Source organism: Ictidomys tridecemlineatus, chromosome 9 (assembly GCF_052094955.1).
Source record: "Ictidomys tridecemlineatus isolate mIctTri1 chromosome 9, mIctTri1.hap1, whole genome shotgun sequence".
Lineage (NCBI taxonomy): Eukaryota > Metazoa > Chordata > Mammalia > Rodentia > Sciuridae > Ictidomys > Ictidomys tridecemlineatus.
The window spans coordinates 98,023,166-98,044,534 of record NC_135485.1 but is presented as its reverse complement, the minus strand read 5'-3'; the positions used below and the strand labels follow the sequence as shown (position 1 = coordinate 98,044,534).

The window sequence follows — 21,369 nt, the reverse complement described above, 5'->3', positions numbered from 1 at the left end:
AGAAAACACTAAAAATGTGCAAGGATTTTTAAGTTGTAAGGAGCTTAAGGATTAGAGGATCTTTATTTTTCTATTATACATTATGTTAAAATATGTGGAGAAAATCTACATGAGATCTATATAAAAAGAAAAGGTCATAGCCATACATCCAAAGATTGGTGAATAAACACACTTAAATGTCTAAGTTAAAATAAAATGTTGGAGTACTGTATGTTACTACTATTTGATTCCTCTTAATAAATCAGCTAATGACCCAGATCATGTTGGATGAGAAAGTTTTTACTATTCTTATCAAGATATGATGAGGTACATATAGTAATCATGTGTTTTCATGTGAAGATACTGTTTTTACTTCATCTTTGCACATATCACAATGTACTGCAATTTAAAGCTTATTTACTTGTCATCGTCTTCTACTAAAATACAAATCCCTAAGGTAAATGTCAATTCATAGCTTCACAGTGCCCAATTCTCAGTACTGCACACTGAGTAGGTGCTTCTTAAGTATTTTATAAACAAAAAAATAATTGGAACACCTTTTCTTTTTAAAAAAATCTGATATCTGAGCAGTATTAGATGGCTATTTAGTACCAATTAAAGATAAAATAACATTACATACATAGAAAAGACAAATTCTTACCAATTTATAGCCCCTCTATCACATTTCTTCATAAGCATTGCTTTCCAACATTCATGAGTAGATTTAATAACTTCAAGGGCAAAAGCCTAGTTTCAACAAAATAAGACACAGTGATCACAATGTTACTCTAACACAGAATTAATATCACGACAGTTGTTAAGAGCAGGCAATCTTGAGTATAAATTCCAGCTTCTTTATTTAGTAGCTGTATGACTTTGGGCGGGTATTTAATCTCATGAAACCTCAACTTCCTCATGTCTAAAATGGGACACAATGGGAATAAACTGTCAGGGGTCTGGGGTCAAATATGCCTGTCACCACTTCTTGGCCTATGGCTGCTTTAGTGCTACAATGGCAGAGCTGAGCAATTGTGATGAAACCATAAAGTCTGTAGAGCCAAACATATTTACTATCTGACCTCACCAGATAGAGCCTGCCAATCCCTTATCTAAAGCTAAGAGTTGCTAAAAGAATAAATAAGATGTTGTATGTAAGGGCTTACCTTAGAACCTAATTTGTAAGTAAGCATGCACCCACTTATTTTATCATTACAATAACTGCAAAGTCTAATTGAAAAGTAATTTTGGACAATGCACCGTCTGAAAGTTGTAAACCTCCTTAACATTTTCCCCAATTTTTCTAGTGATAAGTCATAATATGTTTGAAAGTGCATGATCAATAAGAGATACACTTCTCGGGGCTGGGGTTGTGGCTCAGTGGTAGAGCGCTCGCCTAACATGGACGGAGCCCTGGGTTCGATTCTCAGCAACACAGAAAAATAAATGTACTGTGTCCAACTACAACAAAAACAAGTTAATATTTTTAAAAGAAGAGAGAGATACACTTGTTAGATATACATGTGATGTGTTTATCTAAGGAAAATCTGCTTATTCCAAGGCAGAAAATTCTTCCAATGTTTTTGCTCAAAATGTTGTTTCTTTAAGGATAGTCCTTAATTATTAACTAATTTGTTATCAGCTTTTTTCTCCTTCAGTGACAACTAAACATATTATGATAAGAAAGAATAAAGACTCTTGGGTTCTGAGATATAATGATGATGGGAAATTTAACCTCTCAAGTCTACTATTGGCCAAGATGAAGGAGAATGGCTTAATTCTTAAGAAGTGGTGCTGGGGAATCCTGCTTAAGACATGGACAAGATATGCAATTTATCATTTGGATAATGCAAAAAAAGATTTTTAGCCAAATTATTCAGATAATTGTGACAATTTAGAACCAATTCCAGTACTTGCTTAAAGGAGTAGTCAGGAAAACCCTAGAATTAAAAAAAAGGGAAGCCATCTTTTACAACCATGTCAAAGAGAAACAATTAAGTTTGCCTCCATATCTTAAATAGCAGTGGTAAAAAGCAATTTGTATAATGCTTATTTTCTGGAAAAAATTAAAAATGACCTAATCTTCATTCAGGAAAAACTGTTTGTCCGTAGCAAACAAAACACAAAAGACATCTCACTCGTTACAAATTCAAGACTTGGTAGATATACCTGAAGGCAATAAAAGGTCATGAAAGTACCACAAAGAATTGAAATCTATTTTATTTCAAACATAAAATGCAACATATATTCTGAGGAAAAAGATAGGAATAATGTTTTAATATTTAACTTTTAAGAGAATCTAGGCTAAAGTAATAGTTTTATGTTTATATTTACTATTCTTAAATAAAGCCCTCAATATATTAAGGGTACTGGGTTCAACAATCAATTCTGGTATAACAAAATACTTACAGTAAATTTTAGGTTTTCATTAACATACCTTATTTTACTTGCAAGACAAGCTTTACTCATTAAAGTATGTTTCACTTAGAGGTTGGTTTAGAATATGTAATTTACTTAGGGGTAATAACTTTAAAAATATCCTACACTTTAACTCCTTGGCCTGTTCTCTGCATTTGTGTCAAATTAGAGATACTTTATGGTAACTCTGTGTTACTCTAATAGAAAAGTCTTATGATAATAGGACAACTCAAATGCAGTTGTTAAGCAGTTTAATACAGTCACCGTAGAATGAACCCTTAAGAGGGAAGACCCTATGCATTTACATTAAGGGTAAGTAATTTTCTCCTTCTCAAAATAGTAAATGGAGGGTTTTTCTTCATATACAATTTGCAAAGATAGTAACTGATTGTGGAATTCCTTTATGTTCTGAGAAGATAAAGGAGCTATATACATAGATGATGGAAACAGATATTTTTCAGCATTGTTGATTCACTAGAATCTCCTGAAAAACATTTTTTAAATGATAAGATAATGTCCTTAAAGATATGAGTCATTAAAAAGCACTTTTGTGATCGAGCAATGTATAAAGATTCACATAAGAAATAGTCCAAGTGAAATAAGTACTGTACAAGCACCAGGAGGCACATATTAAAATTCAGATTTTCATTTTTACCTTGTTTTTGAATTCTCCATTAAAAGCAAACTTATTTTCTGGTTTTCCCTCTGGCACCTTATAATATGTCAACCAATTAATAGTAGCTTCCAGATAACCTGGTTTGAACTTCCTAACATCATCAATATCTGTAAGAGAAAAAACACAAAGACATTTTGTTAAAAATACAAAATTCATTTCATTTAGTAGCAGAGCACTGGACTGAGGGGGCCAGGACACAAGGGTCCAAGTCCAACTAGTATCATAATTAATTATGCTAACTGGAGGTGTAATGGTTGACACATATCATATCCCCTCTAGACATCTATTTTCACGTGCAAAATAGTAGTCCTTTGATCTACATTTACTGAGTATCTTCACATGATGTGATAGGCACAGGGAATAAGAAGATGAATACAATAATCATTTTGTCAAGATGCTCAGAGGTCTAGTTACAAGAAACAGACAACAGCAGCAATAAAGGGAAATGAGGTTTTGATGGAGATATACATAGGAATGGTGACCTCCTAAAAGAGGGAGTGAAAGAGCATCACAGAAGTGGGAGGCACAGCAAAAATCAGACAAAAGGGGGAAAGTGGAAAGAACAGCACCCGTCAAAGTAAGGGAACATATTTCAGAAAATTCAAGCACAGCTGGCTCCGTGAGATTAGGATGTGGATGTTAGGAGGAGCAGAGAGGAAGGATATACCCAGGAAGGGCCGGGCCACTGAAGAACATAAGTTAAGGGAAAGATTTCATTTTATAGACAATGCAGGATTTAAACTAGGGAAATCACAACATTAGGGTCAGTGTTTAAGAAATGTTAGACTAAAAGAATACCGAACACACAATGAGGAGGGCAGCACCCACAAGAGAACACACTGAAGGTGGATGACGAGGGTTTCACACATTTTTACTCAAATACTTCATAATGTGTCAAACCTGTTTGAAGCAGTAAGACAGATTAATAAACAAAAACATGCCCCTGCTGTCATGACTTATATAATAGGAAGAGAAAGACAACAAATAAACAAATACACAATATGTCCAATGGTGAATAATCTCATAGAGAAAAATAAAGTAACCCTGCAATTTTAAAGAGAGTGGTATCTGAATGATACATAGAATTTTAAATTTGAATTTTGTAATGATTTTCAGTAGTCACTTTGAAGTTCTATTATCACACAAACAGCTTAACCCCAACGTGTTTTGATGACATTCACTGGAATATAGCTGGAGATAAAATTACTGTGTTAATACTAAAAAATTCCACCTCCAAAGAAATCCCTAGGGAAGGTATACTTTCCAGTAAATAATAATTCAAAAAGTATAACAAATAAACACTTTGCCTCAGACATGGCATAATGGACACTTAGCATAGTACTTTTATGCAGAATATATTAGAGCAATTAACAAATAAATTTGGTAGCACTTGAAAAATTAGAAAGTTAAAACTAAAATCAAGAAGACCATATCATACATTGGGATAATGCAAAGACACTTGGTTTCAGACTTGGCCATTCAATTCTTTCAGGAATTTCCACACTGTAAGCTTGACAAGGAAAAGGCAAGCATTTTGCAGCCACTGGTTAAACAGAAAGAATTAATCTTTTGCTTTTTTACACTTGGCCTCCTGCATGTTATACAAGTTTGATATGTCTAAAAGTATTCAAACTAAAATTTAAAATGATATCAATGGCCACAAATCTATCAAACAATTTTTGAACAAAAGGCAGTAATGCTATAGTTATCCAAGGTGTGGGAAAGAAATCGTTTGAAATTTAACACAGGCCACATATGCTTTATTAATCAGTCAACACATCTTGAGTAATCAGTAAGTGATGGAGATCGTCTTTTTTTTTTTTGTACTGGGGATTGAACCCAGGGTACTTTACCACTGAGCCACACATCCCCAGCCCTTTTTATTTTTTATTTTAAGACAAGGTCTTGCTAGGTTACCAAGGCTGGTCTCAAACTTGTGATCCTCTTGCCTCAGCCTCCCGAGTTGTTTGGTTATAGATGTGCAAGATATTATTTTTTAAAGATTAAGATCACTTCCTCAGTATTATGTATTGTATACTGAATCACATAATTCTTTGTCAAGCCCCAAATAGAACATTCAATAAATATTTCACCTAATCTACTTTTGTTCCCCCTTCAAATTCTGATTTTTTTTTTTACAATTTTGTCAATTGTATTGAATTCTTTTTTTTTTTTTTAAATATGGAACGCTTCACGAATTTGCGTGTCATCCTTGCGCAGGGGCCATGCTAATCTTCTCTGTATCGTTCCAATTTTAGTATATGTGCTGCCGAATCAAGCACAATTGTATTGAATTCTAAGGTGATTTTTCTATTGATCATGTTCTTACTCCCTACTTCTATTTTTAAAAAACATTTCTGAAAATTGTTTTTCCAACTCACGATTATTTTTTTCAGAGGAAAACATCTTTTATTCCAGTGAAGTTGAAAGAAATGCATATTATATCAGTCTCCAAACTAAAATAATTTTCTATTATTTGCATCTAGTTATGATTTCATCATTGTACCTTAATCTACCATTTTCTGTTCCCATTCATCTCATTTGATTATTGATAGTTAATTTGCTGACTTCAAATAAAAAAACAGAAAGACTATCTCAGTCTAGGGGTCTTTTCCCTCAAAAGTTATGAAGAGAACCAGTTAACACATGAATAATTAAAAAATCAAACATTTAATAATGCCGATAAAAAGTATAATTCTATAAATACAAGATGAACTTTTTGATTCTCGAAATAAACAACTCAAAACAAAGAAAAAAATTAACATTCAACATTTAAAAATCTTCAATAGCAAATACCTGAAGCCAAATTCTTATATCCAATATTAACAAAGTCAATTTCATGAGCTACTCTTCTGAAATTATGTAAAATTGTGCCTGAAGCTTACAGACTGTTGTGACATTATAGAGGATATAATGCATATTAAATATAAAGACTCTATAGCTAAGGTAGCTTAAAAGGTTTACCAAAATTAACTCAACTCATTCATGGCAGAAGCAGTATTATATAATGTCTTCTAATTCCATAACTTCTACTTTTTCTCATATAGACATAGTAACATTATCCAAAGGTTCTTTAATTGTGGTAAAATACACATAGTATAAAATTTGCCAATTTAATCATGTTTAAGAGTATCACTCAGTGGGATTATGTATTATTTATGATTTTGTGAAAACATGATCAATATCCATTTGCAAAACCTTTCTATTCAATATATTTTTACAAATATTTTAATAAAAGTAATAATTTTCTAGCAGTCATTTATTACCACTCTTCGAATTTTACGTGAAAGTTTCTATCATAGATAATCATATCAAGATGAACTAATCTAAGAAAGTTAGAAGAATCTGGAAGGAGCTCTTTTATATAATCTAGCCAAATTTCAGTTTTTGTTTTGTATTACCAATCAAGTTCTAGTTTTGTGTAAACTGTAGTCTAGAAAGAAGCCCACACTTCTGCTTCTATCAGTTAAATTTTAGCTTTACCATACATCAGGTATGTTTATTCACAAAGTATTTCTGTCAACTCTACTTTTTGTTATAATCATGTATCTATTGTTATAATTGTGAAATTCAACTACATATTATATATGCCAGTATATAATATTATATATCATATTAATACAAAAAAGAGCTTTTGTTTTTGTGAAATTAATTTGAATGTTTTGAATTCAATAAAACTGCTAAAAATATCTGTTGTTAAATTAGACCTGGGTAAGAAAATAGTTAAAGCTAGAGGGGAAAAAAAATCTATAAGACACATAGACAGCCTGCTTTACAATTGGGGTGGGAAGAGGATTTTAGACAAGAGTGGTCGGGACAGTGTCTGTTAAGACATATATTATCAGTCTTGGACAAAGTGTGGGAGGCAACTCATTCAAGTTTCTGGAAGCAGTGTATTCCAGAGATGAAGATTATAAATGCAAATATCCTGAGGTAAAAGTGAGCTTTTAACATTTGAGGAACAGAAGAGGAAAGACTATGGTCAGGGCAGAGTGAGAAAGAGAAGTGTGAAGAGATGAGATTAGAGACGCAGACAATAGCCAGTCACGCACATCTTACTGGGCCACCCTGGCTTTTACTCGGGGATGGTGTTGGGCAGAGGAGTACATGTTTTAGACAGAACTCTCCAATTGCCATGTGTAGAAAGGACGGCACTGTATAGAGTAAGTAGGGAAGGAGAGCTCTAGTGAGAGCTATCGAGAGCATCTACAACTGCTGAACTCTGATGAGGCATGCCAAGGGATGCAGGGTGGAGCAGGGATAAATTGTCAGATCTGGGGTATTTTTTTAGAAAGCAGAACTGAGAGGAATCACCAATGGAAGAAAAATGGTTTATATCAGTCAAGATCAGATTCTTACATAAGATTCAAAGTATCAAAGAGCTGAAAAGAACAAGTCTGTAATATTGACAATTTAAATCCTAGAAAAAGTAAAGCAGTTAGTCACCAAAACACATATCACCCTAGTTTTTTTTTTAAAGGCTCCATAAAAAGTGTCCTAATTTCTGATTAATAATGTGCAGTGGTGACTTACTTTTTAAAACAGAGCTGTTTCCATATTTGAAAGTTCAGTTAACAAAGATTATAAGATCAATAAGAATTTTCATATTAAAACAATAAAAGAATGTTTTATAAATAATCATAGTTCTATATAAACCCATTGGAAAAAAAATAAACCCACTGGAAATTTTGGAAATTTCTTTAATTTAAATTCATATTTCTACAAAAATGAATAATTAAAAATACCTTATTCAAAACCCACCATTCTATCTCTTGTAGATGACAGAAATGCAACACTTTTATTTTTTTTAAAAAGCAGCCTCTATGACATCTTTTTCCTTCACTAGGAATTTGGTATATCTTTTATAAAATCAAATTTCCTTTCAGTGTATATCAATACACTTGTTTCTAAAATCTAATAGACTGCCACAAATTATAATCTACTAATCAAACAAACAAAAATAAAACCCTACAAAAAGTATTTTGTAAATTAGAAAATTCTTTCTATTTTTTCAACCTAAAAATATACTCTCATACCAGAGGGCATTTCTAATCACATTTATTTGCCGAGACTTCAATATTGCCCAAACTTCAGAATTATTTAAGACAACACTGTTTTTCCCAAATAAGCAAATAACAATGATATAAATAACTTGGAAAATCAAATTAATAAGGTATATTTTATCAAAACAGCCCATGAATAGTATATATTAGAGAAATCTAAAGAATGAGATCTATTTAACCTAGAGATTTATTAAAGTACAATGAACTTTAAAAAAGATTATTTACTAAAAATGAAAAAAAAAATCAAGAAAATTTAAAGATGAAAAAATAGAACAACACATTCTGTAAGCACAGTAAATATAAAGATCAATAATAAAATAAATAAGCAAAAAGAAAAAAGTCTTTTTAAATAAAACTTTCTGATCCAAAAGCAAATCAAGACTAAAATATGCAGAAAATAATGACAATGAGTATACTGCAGAAATTTTTAAGAGCTAAGGTAAGCCAGAACAAAAAAGATTGGAATTAGCACTATGTTCAAATTTCAGTTCTGGTATTCACATATTGTGCCATGTTGTAAAGTATATCATTTCTTCAAATCCAAATCAAATGAGAAAAAAAATCAAGATCACCATGATTAAATAATAGAGAAAAATCATCTAATAAAAAATAAGAGATTAATTCTTAAAAGATTATCATCTCTCCTATGTCCTAAAACCTTTTTAATGAATAACTCCTTACAAACCAATGATTTAGAAAAATAGTCCACATTTTCACTAAAGGTTACTTTATTTCTAATATGTATAATGGCCCTGAAAAATCACTGTATAGCTAGGAATTGATAAAACACTAAAAATAACATACATAAAAGGCATCTGCACATTTATACACAGACACACACATGCATACAATTTTCCAACAACAGTTGAAACTGTGGCATACCATACAACAGAATAATTCAGCAACAAAGGGAACAAATCACTCTAATAGATGTGGCTACATGCATGCTCTCCAAAGCATGCAAGAACAAGAATTCATACAACCAGGACCATGTTTCACATGCCAAAGTCCTCACTAATAGATCGCTGACACCATACACTACTGATTGGAAAATCACTGCAGCAGAGAGACCTGTGTTGGCTGCGGACTTAGGGGAGGAGAAAGGGATTGACTACATGGGGTATGTGGGAATTTGCAAGGTACTGAAAATATTCTGTATTATGACTGATAGCTGTTAGACAAGTATATGTAGTTGTCAAAATTCCTTGAATTATGTACTTAAAATGAAGTGAATCTGTATGTAAATTTAATAAAGCTGAATAAAATAAAAAAGGGTAAATGAGAGATAGTCCCAGCACTGAAAGAATTCATAATCTAGAGAGATGAGCAGACATAGAAACAAGCAAATCACAAATATGTGAAATCAGACATTTCGTAGAATTAAACAAAATGATGTGGGAGGGGAAAAAAAAAGGAGTTGGTTGGTAACTAGCCAACTATCTTCATCTTATAGAGTCAGAAAACACTTCACTGAGACAATGACATTTAGACTGGTTCTTAAAAGATGAGCAGGTGTTTCCAAGTAGACAAAGAGTATTTCTGAGAGGCAGAAATGCAGGCAAATCCACTGAGCTGCAAAGAGCCTGGCATATCTGAGGGGGTAGAAAAGCTTGGTGTGTTTTGAACTTTAGTAAATAGTAAATAAGTGAATGTCTAAAAAAATAGGTGGGAGGAGATCACCATAAGGCTTTTACCAAGTTAGAAAATGTGGATTTTTCTGTACAGAGTGAGGGGTCAGGAGGTTTTCTACTTTCCTTTAAGGTAAATTTTCTTTAAAATCAGGTTTAGTGTAGTAAATAGTGTGGAATATAAATTTTTATGGCAGGAGGCTGTGAGCAGAGCAATGTTAACATTGTTTCAATGAAAAAACAAGATACAATATTTAAAGGCAATGGTAAGGAGAGAATAGATTTGAAAAATATTTCTGAGGTCAAATAGGGAAGTATTGGTGACAGATTGTAAGATGTATTGGACTGTGAGTTAATTAGAAAAATCACTAATAACAGATGATAAGGGTTAGAATGTCACTCATATAAAAAATAATAAGGTATGTAATACAATTCTAAAGAAACAACTGTAATTGTTAAATATTTTTCAGAATTTCAAGTGAGAATAAAGACTATCTCTCTTTAAAATAATTTATTTTTTTCGAGAGAGAGAAAGAGAGAGAGAGAGAATTTTAATATTTATTTTTTAGTTCTTGGCAGACACAACATCTTTGTTTATAAGTGGTGCTGAGGATCGAACCTGGGCTGCACGCATGCCAGGCAAGCGCGCTACTACTTGAGCCAAATCTCTAGCCCGCAACTGTATTTTTAAATGCACCTAATTTGAAGATACTTTCAGTCTTGGTTTAAACATCTCTGATTTATCAGTACACATGTATTCATCAGTTCCAAAAAATTTATTGAGCATCTATATCATACCAGGCAATATATGGAATTACTCAGGGAATATTATCAAATTGTAAAACTCACATCTCTAACCTTACCATACATATCCACAAATAGAGGACAGAGATCAGAAAACAACAAAACAAAAACATTAAAATGCTACTCTCATCTGAACTGTTTCCATCAAACTAAAATACAAAGTAAGGAAAGTATATAGTCAGGAGGTATTTTTTTCTATTTTTAGATAAAAATTAATAACAGAAATTTAACACCACATCTCTGTCCTTGTTATTCAAAAGAAAGCCAGGCAGGGTGGTACACACACCTGTTAATCCAGCAACCAGTGGGGTTGAGGCAGAAGAATCCCAGTTGGAGGTCAATCTCTGTAATTTAGTAAAATCCCATCTCAAAATTAAAAAAAAAAAAAGAAAGAAAGAAAAACAAAAAAGGCCTAATGCTAACATTTTGTCCAAAGGGGATAAAAAAGAAGAAAAAATAATAAATTTGAACAGGGAACTTATAATTCGATAGGATTTTACCAAAGAAAATGATGCCACAATCATTTGCACAAAACCCTTTCAGTACTCTATGTGCTGCTCTCACAGAGCTAAACGTGTATAACTAAACAAAATCCGTGGGAGGCAAGAACATGTGTTTCTAATGTCTTCTTACAAATATTCACAAGAAACAACAGTTTCATTCCACACACTCACTGTATCTTCTACACTACAAGTAGAGCTTCCTGCTCAGAGAACTAATTTTCTTAATGGTTTGTGCTTACTTACAATTTCTAAAAACTTTCATGTTTCCAGATTGTTCTGCATGTCCATGCGTAACATGTAGGCTAGTGAACATTATCCTCATTGTGCTTGCCCTTTCCTTCTCTGTTCTCCTTTTCTGCAAATTCTACTTTCATGAAGTCAAAGATGTACAAAAACATACATTAACCTCATGAAAAAAAATAGTGGAAATTAACACACTTCAAAATAAGTATTATCAAACAAGGTCATACTACCTATAGGTCCATATTTTTTGAATTAGTAAACAATTCTTAGGATAGGCTTGGTAGATTTCCAACAATAAATATTCATATTACCAGTGTATAAGAAATTTCTCATGACCAATGGAATGTGCACAGAAGAAATTAAAACATTTTTCTAACCTAATTTTGATTTAAAGTATATAGTAAAGTGGCTAAAAGCCCAGGCTTTGGGTCAGAGAGACCTCCACTGAACTTCCAGCTACCCGAAAGCACTCAAAAAAATGTGCCAAGGTCCCCAAGAAATCGATGTCACAATCCTTTAAACAATTATTTTCACAATTTATGCATGCACAGAAATATCACAGTGAATCTTATTAATCTAGACAATTAGTATGTGTTAATAATAAAAAATAAATTGTTTCCTTTAGCATTAACTTTGAAGATAATTTAGGTCTTTCTAATTACAGAGGAAAACAGACTAAAAATAATGGTTTAAAAGTACTTCCTATAACAAAAACTCAGATGGGGAAAACCCTAGGGACCATTTACTAATTAAAGGACCCTCCCTGCAACTTTATCCATAAAGAAACCCAAGCTTAGGAAGGTTATGTGACTTCTCCTAGGTCAGATAATGAACAAACAAAGGGCAGAATCTTAGAATTTAAACCTCCCCATACTTCTCACATCACAGGAGCCTGACTAAAACCTAAAAAAACTTGTGAAGAGGTTAAGGTTCATTAAAGAGGCAAAAAAACTCCCAGTAATTTACCTGTTAATTACAGTGTATTTAACTGGAGCATGTTCTTGTTATTCAACTGCCTCCTCCCACCCATCCCTAATACTCATGCCTCTTAAGGCACACCTATTAATGAAATCAAAGGGATAAAGATCAGAAGAGCTACATTTTATTTTTTAAGCTGGACCTCTAATTATCATTATCTTACTGATGCTTAATTAAGAGAAAATGGTCAGTATTCCCAGAGAACAAAAATATAATTGATCATCCCAGAATTTTTTTAGAAGAGCAATGCAATGTGACAATGAGGAACACGGGGGTCTGGATTCCAAGGGTTGATGTTATTTTAGACAAGTTATTAGCATCCACTCCCCTGGTACCTCAGTTTCCTTAACTGAAAAAAAATGGGACCTTCGTATCTTGATTGAAGTTGTATGATGATTAAATGGATAATTTCAAAAGAACCCCTGGCATAGTTCCCAGGCACACACTTAATGCTCCACAAAGCTGGTGCTATTTGGATGACCACAGTGATTTGCTACTCTCTTCCAAAACAGAGAGTATTTCACTGTCTTCTAACATGTTCAGGAAAGCAATCTGAACCCTCCTCCTTCTGCTATCAAAGGTTAATATGAATATTTCCCCTTAAGATAACTATGCTATTCCTTCTTTTTTTCTCCTTTCTTAGATGACAGTATTAAATTATGTTCTAGGAAGAAGAAAATCATATACCGTAATTATTTGCTTATTTAAAAAAATAATTGCAAAGGCACTATAAGTGTTTATTAGTAAATGAAAATTTAAGTAGATCCATTTTCTATATGTTTATTCCTACCCTGAAAGTCAATAAAATGAATTTTTAAATAGTTTTATTTAACTTTTAAATTACCTTAAATATACATTGAAATTCAACATATATGAAATGCATAAAAACTGATAACTTCAGGATTAGTTTGATGCTGGCCTTTGGAAAATTCCCAAATGCCTAATTTAAAATAATCCCTTTAATAGTCTTATAATTTATTCATCCAGAATATATCTTCATCAATGTAACTTTTTTTTTTAAATTTTAACTTTTGTTTCTTAATTTTCTTTTTTTAAAACTGTAAAATTATTGTACAGGTAACAGTTTCTACAGGACAAAAAACAATGGTTTTCATTGATTTAAAGACCAGATAAAAGAATTCTCTCTTGCTCTACATGTTGAAATGGTTTCTAGACCTAAATTACCTCCTCGTGACACTCTCTCTCCTGAAGTTCTGAAGAGGCTCAAACATCTGTCAAGTCAATTTTTGAAGCTCTATATTACAGAAGGTTAATTTAACCAAGAGAAAAATGACACAAGCCCCAGCATTTCAATCTTAAAAAACTCTGAACTTGGTTATTTCATAACCAAGTGCTATTATCTTTAATGGCCAAGGCATTCTCCAGTAACAATTTAGGTGCCCTGGGAGTCTTATTAACTCTTTCAGGCCATTAAGGTACCATTAAGAGCACTAGGGCCTGGAACCTAATTACAGTGTATTAAATGGTCTTTGTGCTCTCCGAGTGTTAAATGAGCCTGCCAAAGTGACCAATTTCCTCAGAGAGTATAAGAAATTTGGTTTCAACTGTTATTTTGACTTTTTAAAGATTTTCACAGAGTCTATTCCAGTTTCAGAAGGTAAAACATGAATAATACAATATTAATGTTAAAATTACAGAAATATAGTCAGAAACAAGTTTTTACTAATTGAAATATGCTCTCGGATAGAATGGCTAGTTTTCATTCAGTAATGCTTAAGTTAAACACCATATATATTAAAACAGGACAGTTCTACCAAAGTCTGCACATATCACACACGTTCATTAGGATCAAAGAAGTTATTTCATCATACACCCATACACACATACACACAAAATGAAAAAATTCTGACACTTTTTTTAAGAATCACAGCTTAAATGTGTCTATATTAATATTGTTTAAGAAAAACCATACACACACACACATATATAAAAAAGGATACATTTATGTATAAACTGGATGTCTTAACTTTCCATAGAAGAAAAATTTATACTAACCATGCCAAATAATAGTTTCTTTTTTAGGGTACTATAAATATTTAAGATTTATAAATAAAAATAAAATATATAGAAAAATTTTCTAAATTACTATATTATACACATGCTCAGAAAATGATAGAATTTTTAAAAAAAGCTTCCAGATGGCTACCCTTCCTCCATTTTTTTTTGAGAGAGAGAGAAAAAAATTTTTTAAATATTTATTTTTTAGTTTTCAGTGGACACAACATCTTTATTTTATTTTTATGTGGTGCTGAGGATCGAACCCAGGGCCTCACACATGCTAGGCAAACACTCTATACCACTGAGCCACAACCCCAGCACCCCCCTACCTCCATTTTTAATTTTTCCCTTTATTTATCTGTCTACCAAAAATGCCATGAATGACAAGTGTTTTAACTCATAATCTTCTGTAGAATTTTTCTGTAAAAACTTTTGGAAAATGTACACCACCAACATGAAAAAGAAAGATTAAAAAAAAAAAAGGATAGAATCTAAGAGGGAGTAGAAGTCACCCAGGAAAGCAATGGAAAGAAACCCCAAGATAATTACCCAGCAGATTCAGAAGAGTCTGTCCAAATTTGATGATTTAACAGATGGTATGATAATCTTTATGACTAATATTTACAGAATGATGCTATAAATGATGTTAGTTTTTAATTTTCATATTCAACCATGAAACACAACATGAATTAAAGAACATAACTTGAACATTATAAATTCATTTTTTTTATCTTATTGTACTGGGGATTAAACCTTAGGCCTCATACGTGTTAGGCAAGCATTCTATCACTGAGGTAGATCCCCAAACATTATAACTCTTGACACGTAGAACAAGAAGTGCAGCTGAGAGAAGTTGGGTCATAAGGGGCAGAGAAGAAAACTACATCTTTCTAGTCATTTCTGAAGTTCTATATTATAGAAGGTAGTTAATTTAACCATGAGAAAAATATACAAGTGAAATCTCAATGTCCTAAGTTCTATACTGCAAAAATCAAGAGTTACTGTTTGTGGTCACTGAACAATACAGCTTGAAGTATAATACTTAGAATTACTAGGATAATAGAGGAAATATGATAACACAATTGAGAAATGTTCAAGAAGTTAAATTCCATGTCTTTTCATAGTAGCAACTAGAGTCAATAAAAAAAATATATGAAAAAATGGGGGGAAAGGAAAATATATGGATTAAGAAATAGAGGTATAAACACACTGTTTACAAAATAGAAGCAAACACTCAAAAGAACTATGAACATATGGAGAAAAAAGAAGTAAGATAAAGTAGGAGATAGGAAGAAAGGAGAGAAGAAAGAAAAAGAGGGAAGAAGGAAGAGAATGAGAGGGAATAAGAGACAGAGAGGACCTTTTCTATAAGGGTAATCATAGAATATATTTGCTTAGTGAAAAATATCATGTGTCTGCCTACATCTTTTGCTCTCTCTTTATGATACTATTCAGAAAACATATTGAATTGCCCTTTACATTCCATGAAAAGAGAATAAAACACCAAATATATAACTCCCAAATACATAAACTGTATTTTAAATGAGTCATAAGAATTCCAATGACATTAAGCTCTAAGAATATCAATGACATACTCATTTATTTAATTTTCTGACAAGTTTTAGACTTACCATGAAACTTTGAAGCTTCAGGATCATTCGCATTGATAGCAATTAATTTCCAATCTGTTTCACCTTCATCAATAAGAGCCAAAATTCCAAGGATCTTCACATGAATAACCTCTCCAGGAGATAGAACCTTCAAATGGAAAAGAAACTCAACATTTACAAAACTTTGGAGAATTTATCCATATCAGAAAAAGCATAGGAAATATTAAAGGCTCTATAGACTGAAATTTAATAAAAAATTTCAATAACTAAAAAAAATGTAAAAACCATCATAAAGAATATCTTGTAAAGTCCTAAAAGTTAAAACTATGTATCTCAAAACTTTCACTTCCACCCATGATGGAATTATGTGTTAAAAAGAAAACAAACTTGTCCTCTCAGAAAACTGGACAAAATATACAAAATCACTCTTCTCAGACACTGAGCAACAGGCAGTGCAGGACTGTGACCCCAGAGTGAAGTAAACAAACCAGGAGAGGCCTGTGGCTGCCCTGGTTTTCTGCTCAACACACTATTCAGACCGTGTGTGTTTGTTTGTGTGTGTGTATATATATAAATAAATCAAGGAAGATGAGTCTGCTGGAATTTGTGGGGCACAGTACTGGAGATGACAATGACCTTCAGAAATCAGAGGGAATCCTTTGAGACAGCTGTAATACTGACCTGTGTATTGAGAATTGAGACTCCATGAGACCAATAACTTCCAGAGAACTATATGAGCAAGAGTTCAATGCCCAAGAAAAATGTGTTCAGCATGACCAACATTCACTAGGGGGTCCAGTGGCAAGCCTTAATGATAGAGCTAAACTAGCTCTCCAGTAAAGGTTACTCTAGACCTGACCTAAGAAAGTTGGGTTTGTTTTTTTCTAAAAACCCAGAAACAATTGAAATGGTCCATACGCAAACCACCTGCCAAAACAAATAATTCTTTAAAGACAAACAAAATCTATTCAATAACATAACAGTCAAAACAGCCAAAATTCTGCCTATGATTAGGAAAAAGTAAGCCCTAAACAGGGGGGGAAAAATCACCTGACAGAAATCAATCAAGACATGACAGATGATGGAATTGTCAAACAGAAACTTTAAAACAACTGTTGTAAAAATGCTCATGGAGTCAAAGAAAAATATGAAAATGTGAAGGTGAGGAATGGAAAATATTTTTAAAAAAGGCAAACTCTACCTTAGAGCAGAAAAAAATGCATTATCTGAAATGAAAAGTCCTCTAGATATGTTTAACAACAAAACAAACATTATAAAAGGAGAAAGTTAAAAGGTGTGGGAACAGAAACTTTCCAAAGTGAAGATCAAGGACAAAAAGGCTAAGAAGAAATTAATTATGTCAATGACCTGCAGGACAACATCAAGCATACTCCCTTATGTATAATTGGAATCCTAGACTAAGAAAGAAGCAGAAAAATATTTGAAGAAAAATGTCCAAAAAGCCCCCCAAATTGGTATAAAGTACAAACGTACAAGAGTGGGAAAGCACTAAAAACAACAATCCCTTCCACAACAAAAAATAACCAAACCAAAACAAAGAAAAGCACTTAATAATCAAATTGCTCAAGATCAGTGACACAGAATAAATATTACAGGATGGGGAAGATCATATATAAGGGTATCAAAAATTCTAAAAAAACACTACCAATCTAGAATGCCTGGGATCAAAGAGATTTTGCAAAGGGCCAAAAGGAATCTTTCTGAAGTGATGGATTTGTTCCATATTTTGACTAGAAGAAGTAGGTTATGTGAATGTTTCATTTGTCCAAAGTCAATTTTATACCTATAGTGGGTACATTTTACCGAATATAAATAATTATTGGTACCAGGGATCGAATTCAGGGGCACCCAACCACTGAGCCACAACCCCAACCCTTTTTATTTTGTTTTTATTTTAAGACAGGGTCTCGCTAAGTTGCTAAGGCTGGCTTTGAACTTGTGATTCTCCTGCCTCAGCTTTCTGATCCTCTGGGATTACAGCTGTGGCTACTGTGCTTGGCTACATTATGTATTGATAAAAGTTTAATAATAAAAAATGTAAACAAAAAATATAAGATCTCTTATATGCGAAGAGCTATTAAAAATTACTAAAAAAATCATCACCAAAGACTCAATGAAAAATGTGAAACCATGAAGGCAATTCACAGATAAAAAATGAAAAGCAACCTTTAATGGTATAAAGAGATACTCAAAACTTCCTAAGAACATTTAAGCACTTGGAAATGCCATAGACACATTGGAGCCAGAGAGGTTCATGCCAGAGGAGGGTGGGTCAAAGTCAGTTTGGTTAGGCATAACAACCTGAGTTCTGGGAACCTTATTAAAAAAAAAAAAAAAAAAAAGTTGAGCTAGGCAGGTGAAGAACTGAATACACAGCTCTACAACCTAGTAGAGAGACAGCTGGTGTAGTTACTACCTCCACACCCAGAGACATTCAGAGGTCATTGTAGTCAAAGCTTGAATGTTTACTATATCTGGCAGAGTCCAAAACTGAAAGGCCCAGTAAGAAATCTCTCCATCTCAAATATCTTGGCAACAAGTATTTAGACTCTTTACTATTAATTGTTAAATTTTTAAATTTAATTTTAATTAGTTATACATGACAGTAGAATGTACTTTGATACATCATATATAATGGAGTATAATTTCTCATTCTTCTGCTTGTACATGATGTAGAATCACACCAGTTTTATAGTTATATTATGTAAACAGGGTAGTACTTAAATGTTTTCAGGAGGGTTTGAGGGAATACCTCGATTGTCCATAGCCCCTTGGCTAAAGCTCCCTGGTAAGGAGGGCAAATTGAGTGGTCTGCAGGAATCATTGCTTTTCTTTGGCTAACAATACATACTTTTCCCTGCCCTTCTCTGGTGCTGCTGAGATGGCTCTGAAAGTTCTGTGATGATTTTTGGCACTTGATTTCACTCTATCTAAAGCAGATTAAACTGTGCCAGATTGTGGTAGGTATCTGTAATTCTAGACTTCCATCAGCTTGCTGAAAAAAAAAAAAAAAAGAGATGCTCAAGTTCACTCATAATACAACCACCTTTAGGTTTGAACCAATATTCCCACTTAGTGTTCCTAGAGTTCTCACACAATATGAAGCTGCCTGATAGCTGGATCCTCCCATCCATATTTTGCTTTCTCAGTTTTGGAGGGACTTTCTCTGTCTGTGTCTGCTACATTATGAAGAATGAGAATTTGAAATAAAACCTGTGATTTCATTCTACCAACAAGCTCAGAAATTGTGGAAATTACATTGCACAGTTGAGTGTGTTCTTGTTCTATTACCAAGAAAATCTATAGGTAAATGAGAATCAAAGACAAATAAGGAGTAAAGTCAGAGAAAGGAGGAGATGAGAGAAACAAAGCAGCCTGTGTTCACAAAGCAATAACCCTCCTGTTGTTCTGAGAAGAAATGAAGTTCTCTGTACAAGTAAAACTCATTCTCTAATGCTACCCAGAAAGGTTCACATGATAGTCAATATTTAAGTTGAAAAGTTAAATAATGTAATTTTACTAAGCACACAATTAATTTAAAAAAATCAAAACAAATCACTTTATATAAGTAAAATCATAATTCATATATTTTGAAAATATGGCATGAAGGAAGTAGATAATTTAAACCTGTTACTCATTATAAAATGTAAACTCACATACATACATCATCACATAATCTGAACATGGCTCCAGCTCCTTGGGAGGGAAAGTGTACTCAAAATCCTTTTAAATTGCTTCATCATACTTTTTTTTTTTTCAAACAACATTAATCAACTACTAGTGAAAAGCAAAACATTAAAATGAATAACAACAAAAATTATTAATGTTAAAGATATAAACAACACTTTTTATGAGATATTTTTAAAATATTTTATATAAAAAAAAAACCCTTAAACAGAGCAAGATGTGGAAGCAGATGTTCCATGTGCTTAAGAAAATCATTTTGGCCAGGTGAAGTGGCTCAGACCTGTAATCTCAGTGACTCAGGAGGCTGAGGTTGGAGGATCACGAGTTCAAAGCCAGCCTCAGCAACTATGGAGGCACTAAGCAATGTGGCGAAAACCTGTCTCTAAATAAAATATAAAAAAAAGGGCTGAGAATGTGGCTCAGTGGTAAAGCATCCCTGGAAGAAGAATGTATTTCAGTGACTCCCTCGAGTTGCCAATGCCTGCATTTTTTCTATATCCTTTTTTTTTTTTAAGAGAGAGAGAGAGAGAGAGAGAATTTTTTAATATTTATTTTTTAGTCTTTTGGTGGATACAACATCTTTATTCTTATTTTTATGTGGTGCTGAGGATCAAACCCAAGCCTGCACGTGCCAGGCGAGCACGTTACCGCTTGAGCCACATCCCCAGGTCCTATCCTTTTAATTTTAAAGATTTAGTTAGCTATCAAATTTCACTGCAAGGCTGAAATTTGAACACATGCTTCATGATTTCTTCATGATTCAAAATGCAGCTTTGCATTTAGAAAATAAGGTATTCATAAAAAAGTCACTCTGTGTTCTGAAATTATTTGAGAAAAAAAATGATTTAAAAACATTAAGTCAAATAAATGCTTTCAGAATATTTACAAAATGATCCTAAAATCTTGAACCAAATGTGCATGAAGCTGTAAGTAATTTACAGAACAGATTAATGTGATTATATAAATAAATGGAAATCTCATTTTTAGGAGTAGATATATAGTTATATCAACCAGACTCTCACATGTTTAGCTTCTGTTAAGTACACAGAAATATGTTAGGCACTGTATATAAAAAAGAATGAATTCCTCTTCCTAAAGATTTGCTATTTTATTTTGAGAAACCAGCCTCTGCCTCAGAGCAAAGCCTGTCCAAGGAAGGGAGCATGACTCTTGTCCTAACCCACAGAGCACCCCTAGGCACATACCCACCCTGCTGAGTTGTTTATCTATAAATAACAGGAGAGATCTACAGCACAAGGTGTCCTTGACTCAGTCAGGCTAGGTGAGGACCCATAGCAACCCCCAATCAGCATGAGAAAGAAAAAATAACTGGGATGCCAGATGACCCTCCCAGTAGTTTATGGTGGTTGATAACATGTTGGGAAACCATGTAGTTCAGCATGTACTCCCCTCGTGGCTTAAACCAATCAGTTCAAACGAATCCCCCTCTTGTACTAACCAATCACCCTTACCCAACTTGTTCCTGCCAGTCAATGTGCTAATCATATTTTAGAGTTGTTTTTTATTATTTTCCCGAGGTGTGTGATGATTTGCTAAGAGATGCTATGATGTATGTGAAGTCCCTACCTTCCCCAAAGAGTGTATAAAACTGCTGCAAACCCTAGGCTGGGGCCTCTCAGCATCACCAGTTGCTGTGTGCGCAGAGGACCGAGCTAGCTTGCAATAAACACCTCTTTGCTGCTTACATCGATCTTGGTCTCTGGTGGTCTTTTCGGGGTCCCG

The 21,369-nt window shown here is 33.2% G+C and overlaps 1 protein-coding gene and 1 non-coding gene across 3 annotated transcripts in view; both read right to left on the bottom strand.

Annotated features, from left to right (window-relative positions):
* The window catches only part of Ppa2 (inorganic pyrophosphatase 2), a 72,715-nt gene that overhangs the window by 14,404 nt on the left and 36,942 nt on the right, over window positions 1–21,369 (bottom strand). For both annotated transcript variants that reach the window (XM_078021852.1, XM_005339805.5), the window contains exons 7-9: window positions 15,940–16,066; window positions 3,050–3,177; window positions 641–726 (exon numbers count right to left, since the gene is read on the bottom strand). In XM_078021852.1, the coding sequence (XP_077877978.1) occupies window positions 641–726; window positions 3,050–3,177; window positions 15,940–16,066 (341 nt within the window). The remainder of the gene's footprint in view (window positions 1–640; window positions 727–3,049; window positions 3,178–15,939; window positions 16,067–21,369) is intronic.
* On the bottom strand, window positions 5,246–5,352 carry LOC120892631 (U6 spliceosomal RNA). The gene has a single exon (XR_005737418.1). It is a non-coding gene; the product is annotated as a U6 spliceosomal RNA (small nuclear RNA).